The 21,563-nt window shown below is 48.5% G+C and overlaps 1 protein-coding gene across 1 annotated transcript in view; it reads left to right on the plus strand.

Annotated features, from left to right (window-relative positions):
- LOC141212808 (uncharacterized) overlaps positions 1–21,563 on the plus strand; it is a 175,980-nt gene that overhangs the window by 8,877 nt on the left and 145,540 nt on the right. Inside the window, exons 2-5 of the mRNA XM_073665114.1 lie at positions 16,521–16,670; positions 16,800–16,904; positions 16,979–17,102; positions 17,186–17,283. Of these exons, the coding sequence (XP_073521215.1) occupies positions 16,593–16,670; positions 16,800–16,904; positions 16,979–17,102; positions 17,186–17,283 (405 nt within the window). The 5' untranslated portion in view covers positions 16,521–16,592. The remainder of the gene's footprint in view (positions 1–16,520; positions 16,671–16,799; positions 16,905–16,978; positions 17,103–17,185; positions 17,284–21,563) is intronic.

Here is a 21,563-nt window from a genome sequence, read left to right on the forward strand (position 1 = left end):
TCCATGCTCGCTGCTTTTCAGGACTTTTTTTCATCCCTGTCAATTATTTCTCCCCCACCCCCCCTCACTTTGCACCACCTCCGTGCGTACATCCAGCAGCCGCCGAGGGTTGATCGGTGACGCAAATCACCGATCAGCACTAGTGCTCGCTACTTTACCTTTTTTTTCAACTAACCATTTTTCTTTTCTAGAGGGCAGTCGCGCTGTCCGATTGTGCGCCGTGTTGGGCCACAGAAGCCTGTGACACCACAATCGCCGCTCCTGCTCCAGAAGACATCTTACAGAAGACATGTGATAGACGACATCTGAAAGACAACAAATGTAAGCAGGATTTTTTGATCCCTCCTCATCCACCCCAATCCCCCTCTCAACCTTCCCATCCCCCTTTCTGCCACCAAGTGCTGATCATCACTTCATCGCTCGACTGTTGTCTGTTGTTTTTTTTTTGCGCTTCCTGCAGCGGCCTAGCGCTGATCAGTGACCACAGATCTTATTCCAATTGCATACCTTTTTGTACTCCAGTGAGCGTCAGTCACAAACAGCCAGTGATCGCTAATCAGCAGGTGCTCTGCCCAAAGAAAGATTTTTCCTTTGATATCCTGTTAGCAGATAGAAGGTGGCACTCCAGCATGCGATTGAATATGAAGATCCTTTATTCTTTACACACAATTTTAAAACATGGAGCCGGGAAAGCGGCAGTCCTTCAGGTGCTGCTGAACCGCCACTCAGACGCCCCAGGAGAAAAGATGAACCAGCGCCCTCCCCCTACTACTGACCCCGTGTGGACCTCGCCCCTCAAAAATTATGAGCCACTGATTCCTGATTTTGTGGCGGAATCAGGAATCAAGTTTGACACCACCAGCCTCACAGAACTAGACTTTTTCAAAGTCTTTTTCTCTGAGGATCTTGTAAACCTCATGGTGGGCCAAACTAATTTATACGCTCATCAATTTTTGGAACAAAACCCCTCTTCATCATTTTCTAACTGGTCTCCTGTAGATGCAGTAGAAATAATGAAGTTTTGGGGCCTGGTCCTTCATATGGGATCTTGAAGAAGCCAGAACTTTGGCAATATTGGAGTGTTGACGTTTCATATAACACTCCAGTGTTCCAAATGGTCATGACCCGGAAACGTTTTCAGGCCATCTACAAGTTCTTGCATTACAACGATAATGCAAGGTGTCCTGCACGCGATGACCCGAACTTTGATCATCTTCTCAAAGTTCGGCCGGTCATCGACCACTTCAACAACAAGTTTGCTGAAGTGTACATGCCCCAAAGGGACATCTGCGTGGATGACTCCTTAATTGCTTTTATGGAGCGGCTTGGATTCCTGCACTACCTGCCCAATAAGAAGGCCAGGTACGGAATCAAGCTGTATAAACTTTGTGAGAGTACCTCAGGGTACACTCACAAGCTTAGAGTTTATGAAGGGAAGGACTCTCGGATTGAATCCACTGACTGACCCCCTGTTCTGGGAGTGAGTGGGAAAATTGTGTGGGACTTGGTGCACCCACTGCTGGATAAAGGTTAGCACTTGTACGTGGATAACTTTTATACCAGTGTCCCTCTCTTCAAGTCCCTCTCTGCGCGGCGTACCGCAGCCTGCGATACTGTCTGCAAAAATAGAGAGGCCTCCCAAAGACGCTAATTGGGCAGCTGCTCAGAAGGGGTGAGAGCAGAACCCAATGTAGCGACTACCTTCTAGTGGTAAAGTACAAGAGGGATGTCCTTTTCTTGACCACCATACATGGTGATGGCAGCACCCTCAGCACTGTACAAGGTTCCACTACACAGGTCGTCAAACCAGACTGTGTAGTGGGGTACAACAAGTACATGGGGGGAGTTGATCTCTCTGATCAAGTCCTCCAGCTGTACAGTGCTTTGAGAAAGGCCAAGGTGTGGTACAAGAAGTTGGCCGTGCACATTGTACAGATAGCAATGTACAACGCTTTCCTTCTGTCACAATGTGCAGGCCAGACTTCTACGTTGTACCTTCAGTTCCAGGAGGTAGTTATCAAGGCCCTGATATTTTGCAGTAGTGACAGAGCGGGCCCCAGTACTTCTGGAACTGAAGGTCCTCGAATTGTACGAGACCAGCATTTCCCAGGGCAGATGCCTCACAGCGGAAAAAAAGGTAAGTCACAAAAGAAGTGCCGAGTGTGTTTATAAAAGGTGAATACGCAAGGACACCATTTATCAATGTGACACCTGCCCCGACAAACCTGGCCTGTGCATGAAAGAATGCTTCAAAAGGTACCATACTTCCATGGACTACTAAATTAATTTCAGACGTATGACAACCTGACAAACACTACACAACTGACGTAGTGTTTGTCAGGTTGTCATACGTTAGTTGTGTAATGTTCGTCAGGTTGTCCTATACAACTGACGTATGACACTACATTATAAGATTCACAAATTGGGTATTCGTTCCAAAAGGGGGCACTTGTTGGCCATTTCCACTGTTTAGGCACATCAGGGGCTCTGAGAACGTGACATGACGCCCCCAGACCATTCCATCAAAGTCTGCATTCCAAAACGTCACTCCTTCCCTTCCTAGCGCTGACGTGCGCCCAAACAGTAGTTTTCTCCAACACATGGGGTATCACCGTACTCAGGAGGAATTGGACAACAGATTTTGAAGTCCACTTTCTCCTAGTACCCTCGAGAAAATAAAAAAATTTAGGCTAAAAGTTCCTTAATGGGTCTAGTTTCCAAAATGGGGTCACTTGTGGGGGGTTTCCACTGTTTAGGCACATGGGGTCCTCTGTCAATTCCAGCAAATTTTGCATTGAAAACGTTAAATGCCGCTCCTTCCCTTCCAAGCTCTGCCGTGCACCCAAACAATGGCTTTCCCCCACATATGGGGTATCAGCATACTCAGGAGAAATTGCACAACAACTTTTGGTTTCCAATTTTTCCTGGTACGCTTGTGAAAATAAAAAAAATTGGGGGTTAAAGTAAAATTTTAGTGAAAAAAAGTTAAATGTTCATTTTTTCCTCTCACGTTCAATTAATTGCTGTGAAGCACGTGAAGGGTTAATAAACTTCTTGAATGTGGTTTTGAGCACCTTGAGGGGTGCAGTTTTTAGAATGGTGTTACTTTTGGATATTTTCTGTCATAAAAACCCCTCAAAGTGACTTCAAATATGACGGGGACCCCCAAAAAATAGTTTTATAAATTTTATTGTACAAATGAGAAATCGCTGGTCAACTTTTAACCCTTATAGCTCCCTAACAAAAAAAAATTTGTTTCCAAAATTGTGCTCATGTAAAGTAGACATATGGGAAATGTTATTTATTAACTATTTTGTATGACATATCTCTCTGATGTAAGGGCATGAAAATTCAAAGTTTGAAAATTGTGAAATTTTCAAAACTTTCACCAAATTGCCATTTTTTTTCACAAATAAACACAAGTGATATCGAAGAAATTTTACCACTATCATGAAGTACAATATGTCACGAAAAAACAGTCTCAGAATCAGGGGGATCCATTGAAGCGTTCCAGAGTTCTTACCTCATAAAGTGACAGTGGTCAGAATTGTAAAAATTGGTCTGGTCATTAACGTGCAAACCACCCTGGGGGGTAAAGGGGTTAAACTGAATGATTTGGGTCAAGCATTTGGGATATTCTTCCACAAGCTTCTCACAATAGTTCAGTTGGAATTTGGGCCCATTCCTCCTGACAAAACTGGTGTACCAGGTTTGTAGGTCACCTAATAGGATTGAGATCAGGGCTTTGTGATGGCTACTCCAAAACATTGACTTTGTTATCCTTAAGCCACTTTGTTACCATTTTGGCAGTATGCTTCGGGTCATTGTCCATTTGGAAGACCCTTTTTCGCCCAAGCTTTAACTTCCTGGCTGATGTCTTGAGATGTTGCTTCAGTATTGCCAAATAATATTCTTTTCTCATGATACCATCTATTTTGTGATGTGCATCAGTCCCTCCTGCAGCAAAACAACTCCACAACATGATGCTGTCACCCCCCGTGTTTCACAGTTGGGATGGTGTTCTTAGGCTTCCAAGCTTCTCCCTTTTTCCTCCAAATGTAACAATGGTAATTATGCCCAAAATTTTAGTTTAATCAAACCACAGGACATGCCTCCAAAAATTAAGGTCTTTGTTCCTGTGTGCATTTGCCAACATTAATCTGGCTTTTTTATGTTTCTTTTGGAGTAATGGCTTCTTCCTGGCAGAGTGGCCTTTCAGCCCATGTTGATACAGCACTCGTTTCACTGTGGATATTGACACAGTGTAACATACCTGGCTGCGTCCTTGCATAGTGGTCCATCTCCCACTGTGCAAGAGCGCGCACTTGATCTCCAGTCCAGACTATCACTCTGGCTTCCCTCCATGCTGTCTGTTTGCCTCTGTTTCTGCTGCTTAAGGGCGGCGCCTGATCACTTCCTGCTTTTTGTATCTGCTGCAGGCACACCCCTTGTGCGTCCTCAGCCTATTGCTGTCTGTCACCTGGTATTTAACCCAGCTCCTCCCTGGAATCCCTGCCTGAGCATTGTGTTCTGTCAGTTGGCGTCTAGTCACTGATGTGCCAGGTTCTGTCTATGTTTCCTGCCTTGCGGTATCAGTTCCCGTGTCTGAACTGTGTCCTGTCTGAACTATCTTCTAGCCTGTTGTCTTCTGCCTATCCTGGAGGCTGTATTTCCAGGCCAGTGTGAACACGCTCCTAACCTGTTCTTTCCGCCTTCTAGGGGCCGCATACCTAGACCCGTTCCTGTATCTTGCCTGTTCCTGTCTGAACACGCTCCTAGCCTGTTCGTTCCGCCTTCTAGGGGCCGCATACCTAGACCCGCTCCTGTATCTTGCTGCTGTGTCTGTTCTTGTCTGAATACTCTCCTAGCCTGTTTCCTGTTTTTCTCTATGTCCGTACCTTCCCTTTTTCTGCAGAGTCTGAACTCGTACCTAACTCCTGCTCGTTGTCACTGTACTTCCGTTTGTGAGTTTGTGGTCCACTCGCTACTTCACTGCAAGTACCCTGTGGGTATCTGGTTCTGCCTTTCCCTTCCTGTCTGTTCCGTGTGTACAGAGCCCTGTCCCCCCTGCTCTGCCTTGCTCACCGCTCCGGCGGTTCTTGCCTGCTCTTCCTTGCTCACCGCTCCGGCGGTTCTAGCCTGCTCTGCCTTTGCTCACTGCTCCGGCAGTCTTGCTCCGCTCTGACCCTTTGCTCACTGCTCCGGCAGTCTTGCTCCGCTCTGACCCTTTGCTCACTGCTCCGGCAGTCTTGCTCCGCTCTGACCCTTTGCTCACTGCTCCGGCAGTCTTGCTCCGCTCTGACCCTTTGCTCACTGCTCCGGCAGTCTTGCTCCGCTCTGACCCTTTGCTCACTGCTCCGGCAGTCTCGCTCCGCTCTGACCCTTTGCTCACTGCTCCGGCAGTCTCGCTCTGCTCTGACCCTTTGCTCACCGCTCCAGGCGGCCTTGTCCTGCTCTACTCTCGCTCACCGCTACTGGCGGTCTCGTCTTGCTCTGCTCTTGCTCACTGCTCCGGGCGGTCTCACTCTGCTGTGTTTGTCCGCTGCATCTGCGGTTCTGTTCCTGAGTCCCAGTCTGAAGTGGGTCCTATCCACTCTGTGCTCCAACCTGTCATACCAGCCAGTACCTCCCTGCCTGCATACCAGTCGTGCTCGCCAGCATCCACCCGTCTGTATTCCAGCCGTGTCTGCCTATACCCACCAGTCTGTGTGCCAGCCTAACCTGCCTGTTCCAGTATTCCCCTGTGTGGGTCAACAGCCGTGTCCGGGGTCTGACCTGGAGTAGCACCTGGTCCCTCTGCCCGGTTCCTCCCTGGTGCACTGACGTCGTATGCCGTCGTGCGACCTTGGTCGGATCGGGCAGATACTTAGTTACGCCCCTCCAGACACTCTCCGGTTCATGGCACAGTGGAATCACTACATACACACGCACACGCCACTCAGCCCGGGCGTGTGCATTACAGCATGCTCAGGCCATGGTTCCCGTTGAGCCCCACGGCCTTCGCTCTCTGAGACGTTTTCCAGCGAATACATGCTTCTAGAAGAAATTTATTTTTTTTTGCTACCAGCTGAGTTTCAGGCGTATTACGCACCCGTCCACATGGATCTATCAGCACTCGTTCCTGCGGATTCGCCATGGTACTATGGGGATCCAAGACTGAGTCGTGCATTTGTGGAGCAATGCATGCTACACTTCAAGTTCTACCCTCTTTGTTTTCCCACCGATCGGTTTAAGGTGGGATTCATGATGTCTTACCTAATGGGTGATGCCTTGGAATGGATCAACCCCCTATGGGAAGCACAGGATCCTATCCTCCTGGACCTTCAGGCCTTCCTGGTGGCCTTTTTAATGGTCTTCGATGACCCTAATCCAGAGGCTCCTGCTGAAGCTTCACTTCCCAATAACCCGGAGCAGCCCCGTTGGGTAATGTGTGTGGGTAGCGCACTAGTCCTCCTACCCGAAGAGACTACTGCCCACCCAGAATCCACACAGGATGACTACTCTCTTCGGAATACTTCTCCCAACCTCAAGAGGCAGTCCAGACGTGCTAGGCATAGAGGCAAGCCGTCACGCCATTGTCTGTCCTCCCAAAGACCTCCTGACCCCAACCTTGAAGTCCCTGCTGAAGCTTCACTTCCCTGTATCCCGGAGCAGCCCCGACGGGTAATGTGCGTGGGTAGCGCACCAGTTCTCCTGCCGGAAGAGACTTCTGCCCACCTAGAATCCACACAGGAAGACTTCCTGCACTCGATATCTGATGCTTCACCCACTTTAACCGGTGAGCCTGTCCAAGGGTACTCCGAAGCAGTGATTACCTTCGAGTCTGTGCATCTCTACTACCTGGCGGAGGACCCCCTGTTGCCTCCTGAATCCTCTGGGATACCACCTGATGACAAATGGAGAGAGACTTCCCTACACCCGGTACCTGATACTTCGTCCGCTCCATCCTGTGAGCCTGACAATGGGTACCTCAAAGCGGTAGTTAACCCCGAGTCTCTACACCCCTCCGACCAGGTGGAGGACCTCCAGTTGTCTCCAGAACCCTTCGGGGTGCTACCTGGTAGCGAATGGACTGAGTCTTCCCTATACTCTGTACCTGATACCTCGCCCGCTTCTTCCAGTGAGTCCGACCTAGTGTACTCCGAAGCAGAGGTTGCCCCGAGACTCTGCACTCTTCCGACCCGGCGGAGGACCCCCAGTTGTTTCCTGAATCCTCCGGGGTACCACCAGATAACCAAGAGACAGTGACTTTTTTACACCTTGTACCTGATACCTCGCCCATTTCATCCTGTGAGCTTCACAAGATGTACCCCGAAGCAGAGGTTACCCCCCAAGTCTCTGCACCCCTCCAACCCGGCGGAGGACTTCCAGTTGTCTCCTGAACCCTCTGGGGTGCTACCTGATAATAAGTGGAGAGAGACTTCCTTGTGTGCTGTTCCTAGTACTCCACCCATTTCGTCTGTTGCTGAGGATGGCTGGATAGGAGGTAGCATCCTAGCTACTCAGATGAGACCAGTTTTTCCTGTGGACAGTGGAAGTGATCTCCTTGAAGTGAAAGATTGGCCCTCAAATTCCCTGCGGAACATTCTGGCAGGCCTGAGGAAGAGGGGGCGTAAGGGGGGGGGTACTGTAACATACCTGGCGGCGTCCTTACATAGTGGTCCATCTCCCACTGTACAAGAGCGCGCACTTGATCTCCAGTCCAGACTATCACTCTGGCTTCCCTCCATGCTGTCTGTTTGCCTCTGTTTCTGCTGCTTAAGGGTGGCGCCCGATCACATCCTGCTTTTTGTATCTGCTGCAGGCACATCCCTTGTGCGTCCTCAGCCTATTGCTGTCTGTCACCTGGTATTTAACCCAGCTCCTCCCTGGAATCCCTGCCTGAGCATTGTGTTCTGTCAGTTGACGTTTAGTCACTGATGTGCCAGGTCCTGTCTATGTTTCCTGCCTTGCGGTATCAGTTCCCGTGTCTGAACTGTGTCCTGTCTGAACTATCTTCTAGCCTGTTGTCTTCTGCCTATCCTGGAGGCTGTATTTCCAGGTCAGTGTGAACACGCTCCTAGCCTGTTCCTTCCGCCTTCTAGGGGCCGCATACCTAGACCCTTTCCTGTATCTTGCCTGTTCCTGTCTGAACACACTCCTAGCCTGTTCGTTCCGCCTTCTAGGGGCCGCATACCTAGACCCGCTCCTGTATCTTGCTGCTGTGTCTGTTCTTGTCTGAATACTCTCCTAGCCTGTTTCCTGTTTTTCTCTATGTCTGTACCTTCCCTTTTTCTGCAGAGTCTGAACTCGTACCTAACTCCTGCTCGTTGTCACTGTACTTCCGTTTGTGAGTTTGTGGTCCACTCGCTACTTCACTGCAAGTACCCTGTGGGTATCTGGTTCTGCCTTTCCCTTCCTGTCTGTTCCGTGTGTACAGAGCCCTGTCCCCCCTGCTCTGCCTTGCTCACCGCTCCGGCGGTTCTTGTCTGCTCTGCCTTGCTCACCGCTCTGGCAGTTCTAGCCTGCTCTGCCTTGCTCACCGCTCCGGCGGTTCTAGCCTGCTCTGCCTTGCTCACCGCTCCGGCGGTTCTAGCCTGCTCTGCCTTGCTCACCGCTCCGGCGGTTCTAGCCTGCTCTGCCTTGCTCACCGCTCCGGCGGTTCTAGCCTGCTCTGCCTTTGCTCACTGCTCCGGCAGTCTTGCTCCGCTCTGACCCTTTGCTCACTGCTCCGGCAGTCATGCTCCGCTCTGACCCTTTGCTCACTGCTCCGGCAGTCTCGCTCCGCTCTGACCCTTTGCTCACTGCTCCGGCAGTCTCGCTTCGCTCTGACCCTTTGCTCCCTGCTCCGGCAGTCTCGCTCCGCTCTGACCCTTTGCTCCCTGCTCCGGCAGTCTCGCTCCGCTCTGACCCTTTGCTCCCTGCTCCGGCAGTCTCGCTCCGCTCTGACCCTTTGCTCACTGCTCCGGCAGTCTCGCTCCGCTCTGACCCTTTGCTCACTGCTCCGGCAGTCTCGCTCCGCTCTGACCCTTTGCTCACTGCTCCGGCAGTCTCGCTCCGCTCTGACCCTTTGCTCCCTGCTCCGGCAGTCTCGCTCCGCTCTGACCCTTTGCTCACTGCTCCGGCAGTCTCGCTCCGCTCTGACCCTTTGCTCACTGCTCCGGCAGTCTCGCTCCGCTCTGACCCTTTGCTCACTGCTCCGGCAGTCTCGCTCCGCTCTGACCCTTTGCTCACTGCTCCGGCAGTCTCGCTCCGCTCTGACCCTTTGCTCACTGCTCCGGCAGTCTCGCTCTGCTCTGACCTTTTGCTCACTGCTCCGGCAGTCTCGCTCTGCTCTGACCCTTTGCTCACTGCTCCGGCAATCTCGCTCTGCTCTGACTCCTTTGCTCACTGCTCCGGCAGTCTCGCTCTGCTCTGACTCCTTTGCTCACTGCTCCGGCAGTCTCGCTCTGCTCTGACTCCTTTGCTCACTGCTCCGGCAGTCTCGCTCTGCTCTGACTCCTTGCTCACTGCTCCGGCAGTCTCGCTCTGCTCTGACCCTTTGCTCACCGCTCCAGGCGGCCTTGTCCTGCTCTACTCTCGCTCACCGCTACTGGCGGTCTCGTCTTGCTCTGCTCTTGCTCGCCGCTCCGGGCGGTCTCACTCTGCTGTGTTTGTCCGCTGCATCTGCGGTTCTGTTCCTGAGTCCCAGTCTGAAGTGGGTCCTATCCACTCTGTGCTCCAACCTGTCATACCAGCCAGTACCTCCCTGCCTGCATACCTGTCGTGCTCGCCAGCATCCACCCGTCTGTATTCCAGCCGTGTCTACCTATACCCACCAGTTTGTGTGCCAGCCTAACCTGCCTGTTCCAGTATTCCCCTGTGTGGGTCAACAGCCGTGTCCGGGGTCTGACCTGGAGTAGCACCTGGTCCCTCTGCCCGGTTCCTCCCTGGTGCACTGGCGTCGTATGCCGTCGTGCGACCTTGGTCGGATCGGGCAAATACTTAGTTACGCCCCTCCAGGCACTCTCCGGTTCATGGCACAGTGGAATCACTACATACACACGCACACGCCACTCAGCCTTGGCGTGTGCATTACACACAGTCTTACCAGCTTCCGCCATCATCTTCACAAGGTCTCTTGCTTTTGTCCTTGGGTTGATATGCACATGTCAGACCAAAAGCACGTTCATCTCTGGGACACAGAACCCGCCTACTTCCTGAGCAGTATGATGGCTGGACATTCCTATCTTGTTTGTACTTGCGTATAATTGTTTGTACAGATGAATGAGGCACCTTCAGGTATCTTGAAATTGTACCCAAGGATGAGCTGGACTTGTGCAAGTCCACAATTCTCTTCCTGAAATCTTGGCTGATTACTTTAGACTTTCCCTTGATGCTACACAAAGAAGCAGTGGGTTTTAGGTGTGCATTAAAATACGTGTCTCTAAATAACTAAGATGTTGCCAAAAAAACTATCGGAAGCTTCCAAACACATGATATGTGTAGTGTCGGCGTCTCTGCCTCCTGCCCGGCAGAGATGTCGATCCACTCATCACCGCGGCTACAGTCCGGCATCCCCCGCTGCTTCCTCTGGTCTCACCGCAGCGTCTTCCCAGGGTGTGTGCACCGCGCGCAGATCCACTGTACTCTTAAAGGGGCCGCGAGCGCCGTCCTAAAAAGTCCCCAGCCAATAGCCCGAGGACTGCCCCTATTTAAAGCACCTCCTCCAAAATGGAGGTGCCTCTGCAAATTTGTGGTTTGTGTTCTAAACACTCTCTCCAGCCCTCAGGTCCCAGTGCTGCCTGCCTGTCTATCAGCCGTGTCCGCCTGTCAGCCAAGCCTGCCCGTTTACCTGCATTGTCTATCAGCCGTGCTCATCTGTCTTGCCTGTTGGCTTTGGCCATCAGTCCCGTGGGAGTCGCCTGCTCTCACTTGAGGTCAGTCCCAGTGTGGCACCTGGTCCACCTTCCCGGTCCCTCCTTGGTGCACGGAGTCGATTAAGCCACCGTGTAGCCAGGGTCTGTCAGGGTAGGCACTTAGTTACGCCCCTCTGGTCCCTCCTTGTATCTCAGCACAGAGGTTCCACCACCCGGACCTGTAACAATATGATCATATGGGCAGTCCAGAATTGTTTAAAGGCATAGTAATCTTAGTGTATGTAAACTTTTGACTTTGCAGTAAGTAATAAATATGCCTTAAAACATTCTCTCTCTCATTATTCTGGCATTTGACAAATATTAAAAATTATAATAATCCTAATTGACCTAAAACGGGAAAGGTTTATTCTGATTTCATTTCAGATATTGAGAAAAACATGCATACAGAGAAGGAAATAATTATTTCATCCCTTGCTATTTTTATAAGTTTGCCCACTGACAAAGACATGAACAGTCTGTAATTTTAAGGGTAGGTTAATTTTAACATTGAGAGATAGAATATCCGAAAAAAAAATCAAGAAAATCACATTATATAAATTAGATAAATTTATTTTCATTTTGCAGTGACAAATAAGTATACAAACTTACAAAAACAGCAAGGGATCATAAGGGCTTCTGAGGTACAGCCACCAGTGAGCGGGGTCACCATTGTTGAGGGTGCCAACCTCGTCAGCTAGGCAGTATAAGCTTTGTTTAGGTACAGGATAGAGTAAGGTAGTGACTGTACCAATTATTCAGCAGCATCATTGTTTACATCTGTTTATATACATCCACAACAAGCCATTCGGCTTGTAATTTTGCTTGTTTTAAGAACATATGTGTTGTTAGTCCAGTTTTTAATGCATATATTTAATAAATGTTTAAGATTTTACTTTAGGGAGGTTTTCCCACAGTACTGCCCCCTACACCCACAATATGGTTTCATCCACTCCACCGACTACCCCAGTGCTGATTAATAAATACTCACTTAGCCCCATTCTTGGTGCAGATACTAATGAATCCAGAACCTATGAGATTTTTACCACATCATAGTTGGATAGTTAAAGGCGTATCATCCATAGCGGCAGCCCACCCAGCCACTATGGTGCCCATGAGAAAAACAAGAATTTGAGCTTGGTTTAAATTGGTATACATGTAGCACATAAATGCATGTTTACAATGGCCATTAATCAGAAAAAACCTACAAGAAGAAAAATGATCATAAACCCTGCTGTAAATAAATAAATAAATAAATAAAAAGCAAAAGTGCATTTAAATAAAATAGGGTTCTTAGTAACACTGTTTTTGATCAAAAATAGCATGAAAGCTATCCCAACCATGGCAAGGTGAACCTATTTGGGATAGTCCTACTCTGTCTAATATTAAAAATTTTACCATGTGTCAAAGCCTCAAACTTCTGTGTGTGAATCAGACGTGAGATCTAATGTGATACAAGATTACAGTCCGGAGAAGACGGAAAACATTCATATAGACGGCCAGTGGTGATGTAGTCAGCGAGGCATGAGGGGGTATATACAGTTAGGTCCATATATATTTGGACAGAGACAACATTTTTCTAATTTTGGTTCTAGACATTACCACAATGAATTTTAAACAAAACAATTCAGATGCAGTTGAAGTTCAGACTTTCAGCTTTCATTTGAGTGTATCCACATTAAAATTGGATGAAGGGTTTAGGAGTTTCAGCGCCTTAACATGTGCCACCTTGTTTTTAAAGGGACCAAAAGTAATTGGACAGATTAAATAATTGTAAATAAAATGTTCATTTTTAGTACTTGGTTGAAAACCCTGTGTTGGCAATGACTGCCTGAAGTCTTGAACTCATGGACATCACCAGACGCTGTGTTTCCTCCTTTTTGATGCTCTGCCAGGCCTTCACTGCGGTGGTTTTCAGTTGCTGTTTGTTTGTGGGTCTTTCTGTCTGAAGTTTAGTCTTTAACAAGTGAAATGCATGCTCAATTGGGTTGAGATTAGGTGACTGACTTGGCCATTCAAGAATATTCCACTTCTTTGCTTTAATAAACTCCTGGGTTGCTTTGGCTTTATGTTTTGGGTCATTGTCCATCTGTAGTATGAAACGACGACCAATCAGTTAGGCTGCATTTGGCTGGATCTGAGCACACAGTATGGCTCTGAAGACTTCAGAATTCATTTGGCTGCTTCTGTCCTGTGTCATATCATCAATAAACACTAGTGACCCAGTGCCACTGGCAGCCATGTTTTACAGATGATGTGGTATGCTTTGGATCATGAGCTGTACCACGCCTTCGCCATACTTTTCTCCTTCCATCATTCTGGTAGAGATTGATCTTGGTTTCATCTGTCCAAAGAATGTTCTTCCAGAACTGTGCTGGCTTTTTTACATGCTTTTTAACAAAGTCCAGTCTAGGCTTTTTATTCTTGTTTCTTATGAGTGGCTTGCACCGTGCAGTGAACCCTCTGTATTTACTTTCATGCAGTCTTCTCTTTATGGTAGATTTGGATATTGATACGCCTACCTCCTGGAGGGTGTTGTTCACTTGGTTGGCTGTTGTGAAGGGGTTTCTCTTCACCATGGAGATTATTCTGCGATCATCCACCACTGTTGTCTTCCATGGGAGCCCCAAGTCTTTTTGCATTGATGAGTTCACCAGTGCTTTCTTTCTCAGGATGTACCAAACTGTAGATTTTGCCACTCCTAATATTGTAGCAATTTCTCGGATGTTTTTTTTATGTTTTTGCAGCTTAAGGAAGGCTTGTTTCACCTGCATGGAGAGCTCCTTTGACCGCATGTTTACTTCACCGCAAAACCTTCCAAATGCAAGCCCCACACCTCAAATCAACTCCAGGCCTTTTATCTGCTTAATTGAGAATGACATTACAAAGGGATTGCCCCCACCTGTCCATGAAATAGCCTTGGAGTCAATTGTCCAATTACTTTTGGTCCCTTTAAAACAAGCTGAAAGTCTGAACTTCAACTGCATCTGAATTGTTTTGTTTAAAATTCATTGTGGTAATGTCTAGAACCAAAATTAGAAAAATGTTGTCTCTGTCCAAATATATATGGACCTAACTGTATATGATGTGTGGGGGGAGCGGTAGCGGCGGAGGAGCGGGGCTCAGGAGGCAGCAGCCGCCTGCTACAGCCTACACTGTCCCCGCTGCTAAAGAAATTGAATATTCAGTGCTCCCCACGCCCATGGGCGTGGGGAGCACTGAATATTCATACTCCTTAATAGCGGCACACAGTGTAGCCGCAGTGCGGCTCCTGCTGCTGCCGGAATCGCCTGTGCCCGCTGTTAAAGGGCATGAATATTCAACCTCTCTCCATGCTCATGGTCGTGGGGAGGGGGTGAATATTCATGCCCTTTAATAGCGGGCACACGCGATTGCCCGGCAGGAGCCCCGCTGCAGCTACGTTGTGTGCCGGCTATTAAGGTGCATGAAGTCACTGCTCCCCGCGCACACAGTCCCGGCGTGGGGAGCAGTGATTCCGGCAGCTGATCTCTCCTTGTGAGCCGCGCATGGTGGTGACGCCATGCGTGGCTCACATGGCGAGGTCAGTGCGGGCAGACAGGACGCAACGCTGGAGGAGAGAAGAAAGGTGAGTAGGAGTGTTTATTTTTTTTATGTGCAGCATGATGGAGATTAAGGGGACCATGCATACCAGGATAAAGATGAGGGGGACCATGCATACCAGGATAAAGATGAGGGGGCCATACATACCAGGGTAAGGATGAGGGACTATACATACCAGGATAAGGATGAGGGGTGCCCTGCATACCAGGACAGGGATGAGGGGTGTCATGCATACCAGGACAGGGATGAGGGGTGCCATGCATGCCAGGATTAGGATGAGGGGTGCCATGCATACCAGGATAAAGATGAGGGGGCCATACATACCAGGGTAAGGATGAGGGGGGCATTCAAACCAGGATAAGGATGAGGGGGCCATACATACCAGGATAAGAATGAGGGGGCCATACATACCAGGATAAGGATGAGGGACTATACATACCAGGATAAGGATGAGGGGTGCCATGGATACCAGGACAGGGATGAGGGGTGCCATGCATACCAGGACAGGGATGAGGGGTGCCATGCATACCAGGACAGGGATGGGGGGTGCTATGCATACCAGGACAGGGATGAGGGGTGCCATGCATGCCAGGATTCGGATGAGGGGTGCCATGCATGCCAGGATTAGGATGGAGGGGTTCCATGCATACCAGGATGGAGGGATGCCAGGCATACCAGGATGGGGATGGGGGCCACGTATAAAAGGAAGGGGGGGCATATAAACCAGGATGGGGGATATTGTCAGATTTGGGGGACATTACCCCTATACCAGTGTCAGCAATGTCAACACATTTTTTGCTTACATTTTTTTTTCTATTTTCCTCCTCTAAAACCTAGGTGCATCTTATAGTCCGAAAAATATGGTACTGTAAAATAATATATCTCCTCATATGTTTCTGTGGCATCCCGGTACCCATTCTACTGCTGCTAAATGAGACAGTTGTAGTGTGATAGTAGACTTGTTCCACTGTGGGCACTGTGAGTTAAGAGATATAATACATTGCATTGTAAATTGGACTTTCCTGCCATCTACTGGCCAATGTGTGTATATGAAAGGTAAGTGATTATTCTCCTCACAATAAGCTGCCATACAAATGTCTGTGAGGGGTCTCCCAGCTCAGGGCTCGCACACTGACTGAGCACTGGTACAAATCAGTAGTGGGGGGTTCACGTTGCCTAATGAAGATATAGGAGACAGACACTATTTCTCACAGAAGAGTTTCCATGCCAGTCCTCGCTGGGGGGACATTTTTCTCCACATAATCTCCTTCCCAAAAAGACAAGCGTCTTCCAGTCAGGAGAAATAACGCTGTTCGTGTGCTCTCCTGCACGCTGGTTATCCTGTTTGCTTCTAGTCGGGACTAGATCCACGTGGCTGCCACACCACCGACTTTTTGTTTAAACCTACCCCCTGCGAAAGGGAACGGTGGGCTAAAAACTGTGAGCACACCCACACTTTAGTGTGTTTCCACGGAGAGCCAATCTGTGAAGGTCCCTCCATCAGTGTAATATTTCTTAGACTGCGCATAGCATTTCCTCTACCAGCAAGTGAAGAGGACTCTGCTCCAGCCGCCCTGAGAGGCCATAACCTCGCTTGTCTCATGAGGAGAGAACCATTCCTTTCATATGCACAAAATACTGTAAACTTTGCCTTCAAGAGAGACTGTACCCCGTTACCTCCTTCAGTAAAATTGTTATGTTTACAAGTTCACCTGCGTGTCTGGCTGCTTGAGTTTGCACAAACATCACAGGCCCTCCAAACTTGCACCCAGACACCACTACTACAGGAGTGCCCCCTGGGGGTCCTATACCATCCACAAGTGCCAACTCCTGCTTTTGACAATTGTTGTGGACACTAGGGAAGTGTTTAGGGGTCCAGCGACCCACTTCAACTACTGTGACATCATTCTCTGCTGCCTTTGAGACTACATACCCCAGCTGGCCCTTCTGCAACATCTGGCGCCTCCCCAGTGGCCCACCACATTTCCCCTTATTGTCTCCAGTAATTGTATTATTACACAGGATTTTTATGATGTTACATCGGCTCATCATCTTCTCATTCAGGTCCCTACAATATCGGATCCTCTCAGTGAAGATCTTCTATATAAGAGAATTATCCTTATTGACCCATCAAAGATGGATATGGACAGAAACAAGATGGCGGAGAGGATATTACACCTCACCCTAGAGATCCTCTTCCGGCTTACTGGAGAGGTGAGAGATTCTGATGACGTCACATTACATCATTCTTATCTATGGGAATAACAGATGGACAGAACTGGAGAGGTGAGGACTCTGGAAATGTCTAGAGTGAGATTTATTAATGTGTCTCTCCATAACCAGAGATTAATCATGGGGCCTCCATCTCACCCCCTGATACATGAGGACATCAATGACCAGAAGATCCTAGAACTCGCCTACAAGATGATTGATCTGCTGACTGGAGAGGTGACACTGCTGGGACATTATACAGTAACGCTATGAAGGGATCGGAGGAATGACTGTATCATTTTATGTGTCAGGTTGCTATAAGGTGTCAGGATGTCGCCGTCTATTTCTCCATGGAGGAGTGGGAGTATTTAGAAAGACACAAAGATCTGTACAAGGACGTCATGATGGAGGTTCCCCAGCCCCTCACATCTCCAGGTAATAGACAGGACTAAATACACACGGCCTATAATTATCTGTATGTAAAGAATTAATTAAATCCCTGTATGTGTTTCCTCCAGATCTATCCAGTAAGAGGACAACACCAGAGAGATGTCCCCATCATCTTCTTCCACAGGACTGTAAACAAGAAGATCCCAATGTTCCTCAGAATCATCAGGTAGATGGAGAGAAGGTGTCATGAGATCTCCCCTATGATGTGTAGACAGCTGTGAAGGTCTTGTGCTCAGTCTTGTTTTATCCACCAGTATTATATGTTTTATACTAGCTATTGAACCCATTCTACGCCCAGGTGGCGAGCATTTTTATTGGTATATGGTCTCCCATGCTGGTATGTGCTGCCCCCCTCCTGGTATTTGTGCTGCCCCCATCCTGTCCCCACCATCCTATCCTGGTATGCATGGCAACACTCACCCCCAAACCCTGGTATGCATGGCACCCCTCACCCCCAAACCCTGGTATGCATGGCACCCCTCAACCCCCAATCCTGGTATGCGTGGTACCCCTCACCCCCCAATCCTGATATGCATGGTCCCCTCACCCCGCAATCCTGGTATGTGTGGTACCCCTCATCCTGGTATGCATGATCCCTCATCCCACAATCCTGGTATGCATGGTCCCCTCACCCCCCAATCCTGGTATGTGTGGCCCCCTCATTCCTTTCACACTATACACACTTACAAAAAAATAAACAGTTATACTCACCTTTCTTCTCTGTGCTCCAGCGCTTCTGCGCCCTGTTCTGCCGGAGGCCGGGGGAGGAGTGTGTCGTCGGAGCACTGCGCTGACCGGCGCCATTTTACTGAGCACACACTGTAAATGTGTCTTCAGTAAAATGGCGCCTGATAGCGCTATGCACATGCGCCGATCTGACGCCTCACTCCTGCCCCATCTCCGACAAAGAGAGGCGCCGCGGCAACGCTCCTCCCGATCAGGTAAGTATGTAAGTATGGCGCCGGAGATTGCGGTATGCGTTCAGTGCCTACGCATACCGCGATCTCCGGAGCCATACATACCCCTCTTACCTGTAACGGCTGGATGCCTGATTCTGTCTGGAGCCAGACTGCGCGTCGCGCATGCGCAGTCTATCGAGGCTTCAGACAGAGACCCGCATCCCCGGTTATATTATAGACTATTGTAATGAGAACGGTGGAGATGGCAGGATTAGAGCTGATCATAGATGTGACTTCTCCATCTGTCTGTGACTTTTACAATATTTGTTTCAGGGTGAAGATCAGACCCATATTAATACTACAGAGACATATGTGAGGGGTGATGAGCGGTGTAAAGAGGAGATTCCTACATATGACTACCCAGGTGAGTAGTGACCACTAAATGCAGAGAAGTCACAGATTCTTCTCAGTCATCGGCTGTGGCTGCTTTATCAGTGGTGTAGTCCGGCCGTATCACAATCGTGTGATCATCATTTTACCTCTAGTCCACAACATTCACCTCCATCCAAAACTGTTCAAATGATTTTGGACATTGAAAGCCCTTTTCTATAGAACTTACAACCTCGACAATCCACCTATATCCTGGGATTAGTAGACACTGACCATTTCCTGCCCAGATCTGTAAACTACAAAAAATAAATAAAAAGATTATTATTATTATTAACTACAAAGCCAAATGACAGCGTATGAAGAATGTGCTGACAAGTTAGAAAATCACTTTAAGAAAAATATTATGATGGGCCTGTAAGAGAAAGCGGAGGGTAATGATGCTGTTGGCTTCCTAGAACCCTGATATCTTATTGGATGAATCTACCTTCTCTCCCTTCTGTGCTGCTGAATGTGCTCATATGGTCCCTACAAGACCAGGTCCAGTCTTTGTGGCCAAACTTCACATTTATGATCGACAGCATTAAATGTGCAGTGAGGGACACGTGTGAATTTCTGTACAATAACAGCAGAGTTTCCCTTTATCCTGACTGTTCAATTTCTTTTAAAACCAACTAACTTCAAACAGGATTGTGATAAACTACATAAAAACATTACACCTGTGCCATGATATATCTCTAAGCTGTGCGTGGCTGATGGCTGTAATATACATTTATTCACGCCTGCAGGAGATGTGTTGGCTCGAGCCCTGGTTTCATGGATTCACTCCACGTCATAAATTCCATTATGTTTTCAATCCTAAGGAATTCAGATTACTGCACAATCTCTCCTGAAATGGGGGCGCTAATACTTTCTCTACTCTCCTGGTCAGGACTCATAGTAGCTCCAATGGTCCACCACAAATGAGTGCGACTCCGATTTAGTTTGTAGTTCTCCTCTCATACATACATTGATGTTGAGGCTGTAACAGAATAAAAAAATAAGTTATTTTTTCCAAGTTCATTCTGTATGATAGTTTGATTGTGTTTGGATCGGCCGGCCTCACTTATGTGACTCTGTAACTCCCTGGTAGCCTTTAAAAAAAAGGTCTCCATTGCCTCTGCCAGATGCCCGAGATCTAAAATTAAGACATTTTCAGCTCTGCACTATTATAAATAGTTCTCTTTAATAAAAGTATATTTTTTCTTGAATCTCATGTGATAGAAAATATTTATTAGACCTTACAATAATTTAGATTGCCAAGAGCCACCAAGCCACATCATATAATTACTCCAGAAAGGTTTCACCATTAGTTACTCATTTTTTACTGATGATGTGTTATTGTCTATACTCACAGTTTTGCTTATCATCCTTTAACCCCTCTACATGGATCTGTTCTTGCACAGAGACCCCTAGGCTTGGGCCTTGGTGTTACCTGCTGTTCTGTGGAGTGAGATGGGAAGAAGAATAGTCAGGTAGTTGGGACAGGACCAGGAAAGCAGAGAAAATACAAAATCAGAAGACACAAGAGTAGTCCGTAAACGGGCCGAGGTCACAACAGGAAACAAATACACAAGCCGGGAGCTGATCACAGAGGACTGACCCAGAGGAGAACAAGGCTGTATCTGGCAGCTTCCAGCAATATGTTTCCAGCTTTAGTAGGGTGCGGTGCTTTCCAAATGGCTGAAGTAGGGAGCAGATTACTCCAGCTGGACAGCACACACACCCATACTGCCAGACTGGATGGTACTACTGGTCCCAGCAACCCTAATCTTAGTGGCTGGACAGAGCCTTTGCCACACAGAGCTTCTGGTTCTGACGTCTCCTCCATCACCAGCGCCGCCTGCAGAATGAATAAGGCGGCTCCTGGTGACAGAAGCAGACATCGCAGGAGCAGATTCCAGAGGAGATGCGACCCACCATTTGCAGAAGCCCTAATATGACATAATAACAGAAAACCAGAGCAGTAATAATCTTTATTTGTTTATATATATATATATATATATATGTATAGCGCCAACATATTCCTCAGCGGTTTACATACATTATCATCGCTGTCCCCATTGGGGCTCTAAATTCCCTATCACTAGTATGTCTTTGAAGTGTGGGAGGAAACCAGAGAAACACGGGGAGAACATACAAACTCCTTGCAGATGTTGTCCTTGGTGGCATTTGAGCCCAGGACCGCAGGCTGCAGTACGAACCACTAAGCTATCGTGCTGCCCTAAGCAGGGCAGCACGGTGAAATCCACATAAATTGACTCCATTGCTCCATTGTGTAATTTTTAACCCTCAGGGAATTAATCTAAAGGGGTAGTGACTATTTTGATTGTACTGGCACTTTCCGGATATTAGAACGCAGTAGATGTTGGAGAGTGAAAATTGCAATTATGCCATTTTATTGCCCAACACATAGTGCCCAGATTGTGCTCCAGGAGACACACACCGTAAATTAAGTGGGTTCTTCTCACTATAGTAATGTCAAATACATAGATGCTAAATGTGGTTTGGGCGCACTGCAAGGCTCAGAAGCAAGGGGGAGATTTGACTTTGGGAGATCGGATATAGCTGGATTGGGTTATGGAAGCCATGTTGCTTTTCAAGAGCCTTTATGGAAACCTCTGTTTTTTTCCCTTTTTCACCACCTGAGAGAGGGTATCCGCCCACCAAGGGTACACGCGGGAGTGCAGTGGTATTATGCACCCTGTGGCTAAGCGCGCTGGCAAGTTGGACTTCCGGGGCTGTGCACATGCAGGGCACGTGTCAAGAGGTTCCGGCGCGCCCTGCTGACGTAGCGTGCCGGGACCAGGACTACACACACGCAGGGCGCATGTTAGTTTCCGGCACACCCTGCTGACGTTGCGCGCCAGAATGCTGGTCCATGGGGCTGCGCACACGCAGGGCGTGTGTCAGGAAGTGAAGCGCCCCGCAGTCACCAGAGCAGCAGCAGCAGAAGCCACCAAAGCAGCCTCAGCAGCAACAGCAGCTCCATCAAGGCCGCAGCAGTGTCAGTCGGACAAGTGGCAGCAAGACCAGCCAGAGGAGCAGGGCAGGTCACGAGTCCACCACCTCCAGCCGGGAGCAATCATATGAATTGATCCAGCCTCAATCTCCGGTACCC

This window comes from Phyllobates terribilis, unplaced genomic scaffold (assembly GCF_046119375.1).
Source record: "Phyllobates terribilis strain yellow unplaced genomic scaffold, ASM4611937v1 Scaffold_186__1_contigs__length_3700242, whole genome shotgun sequence".
NCBI lineage: Eukaryota > Metazoa > Chordata > Amphibia > Anura > Dendrobatidae > Phyllobates > Phyllobates terribilis.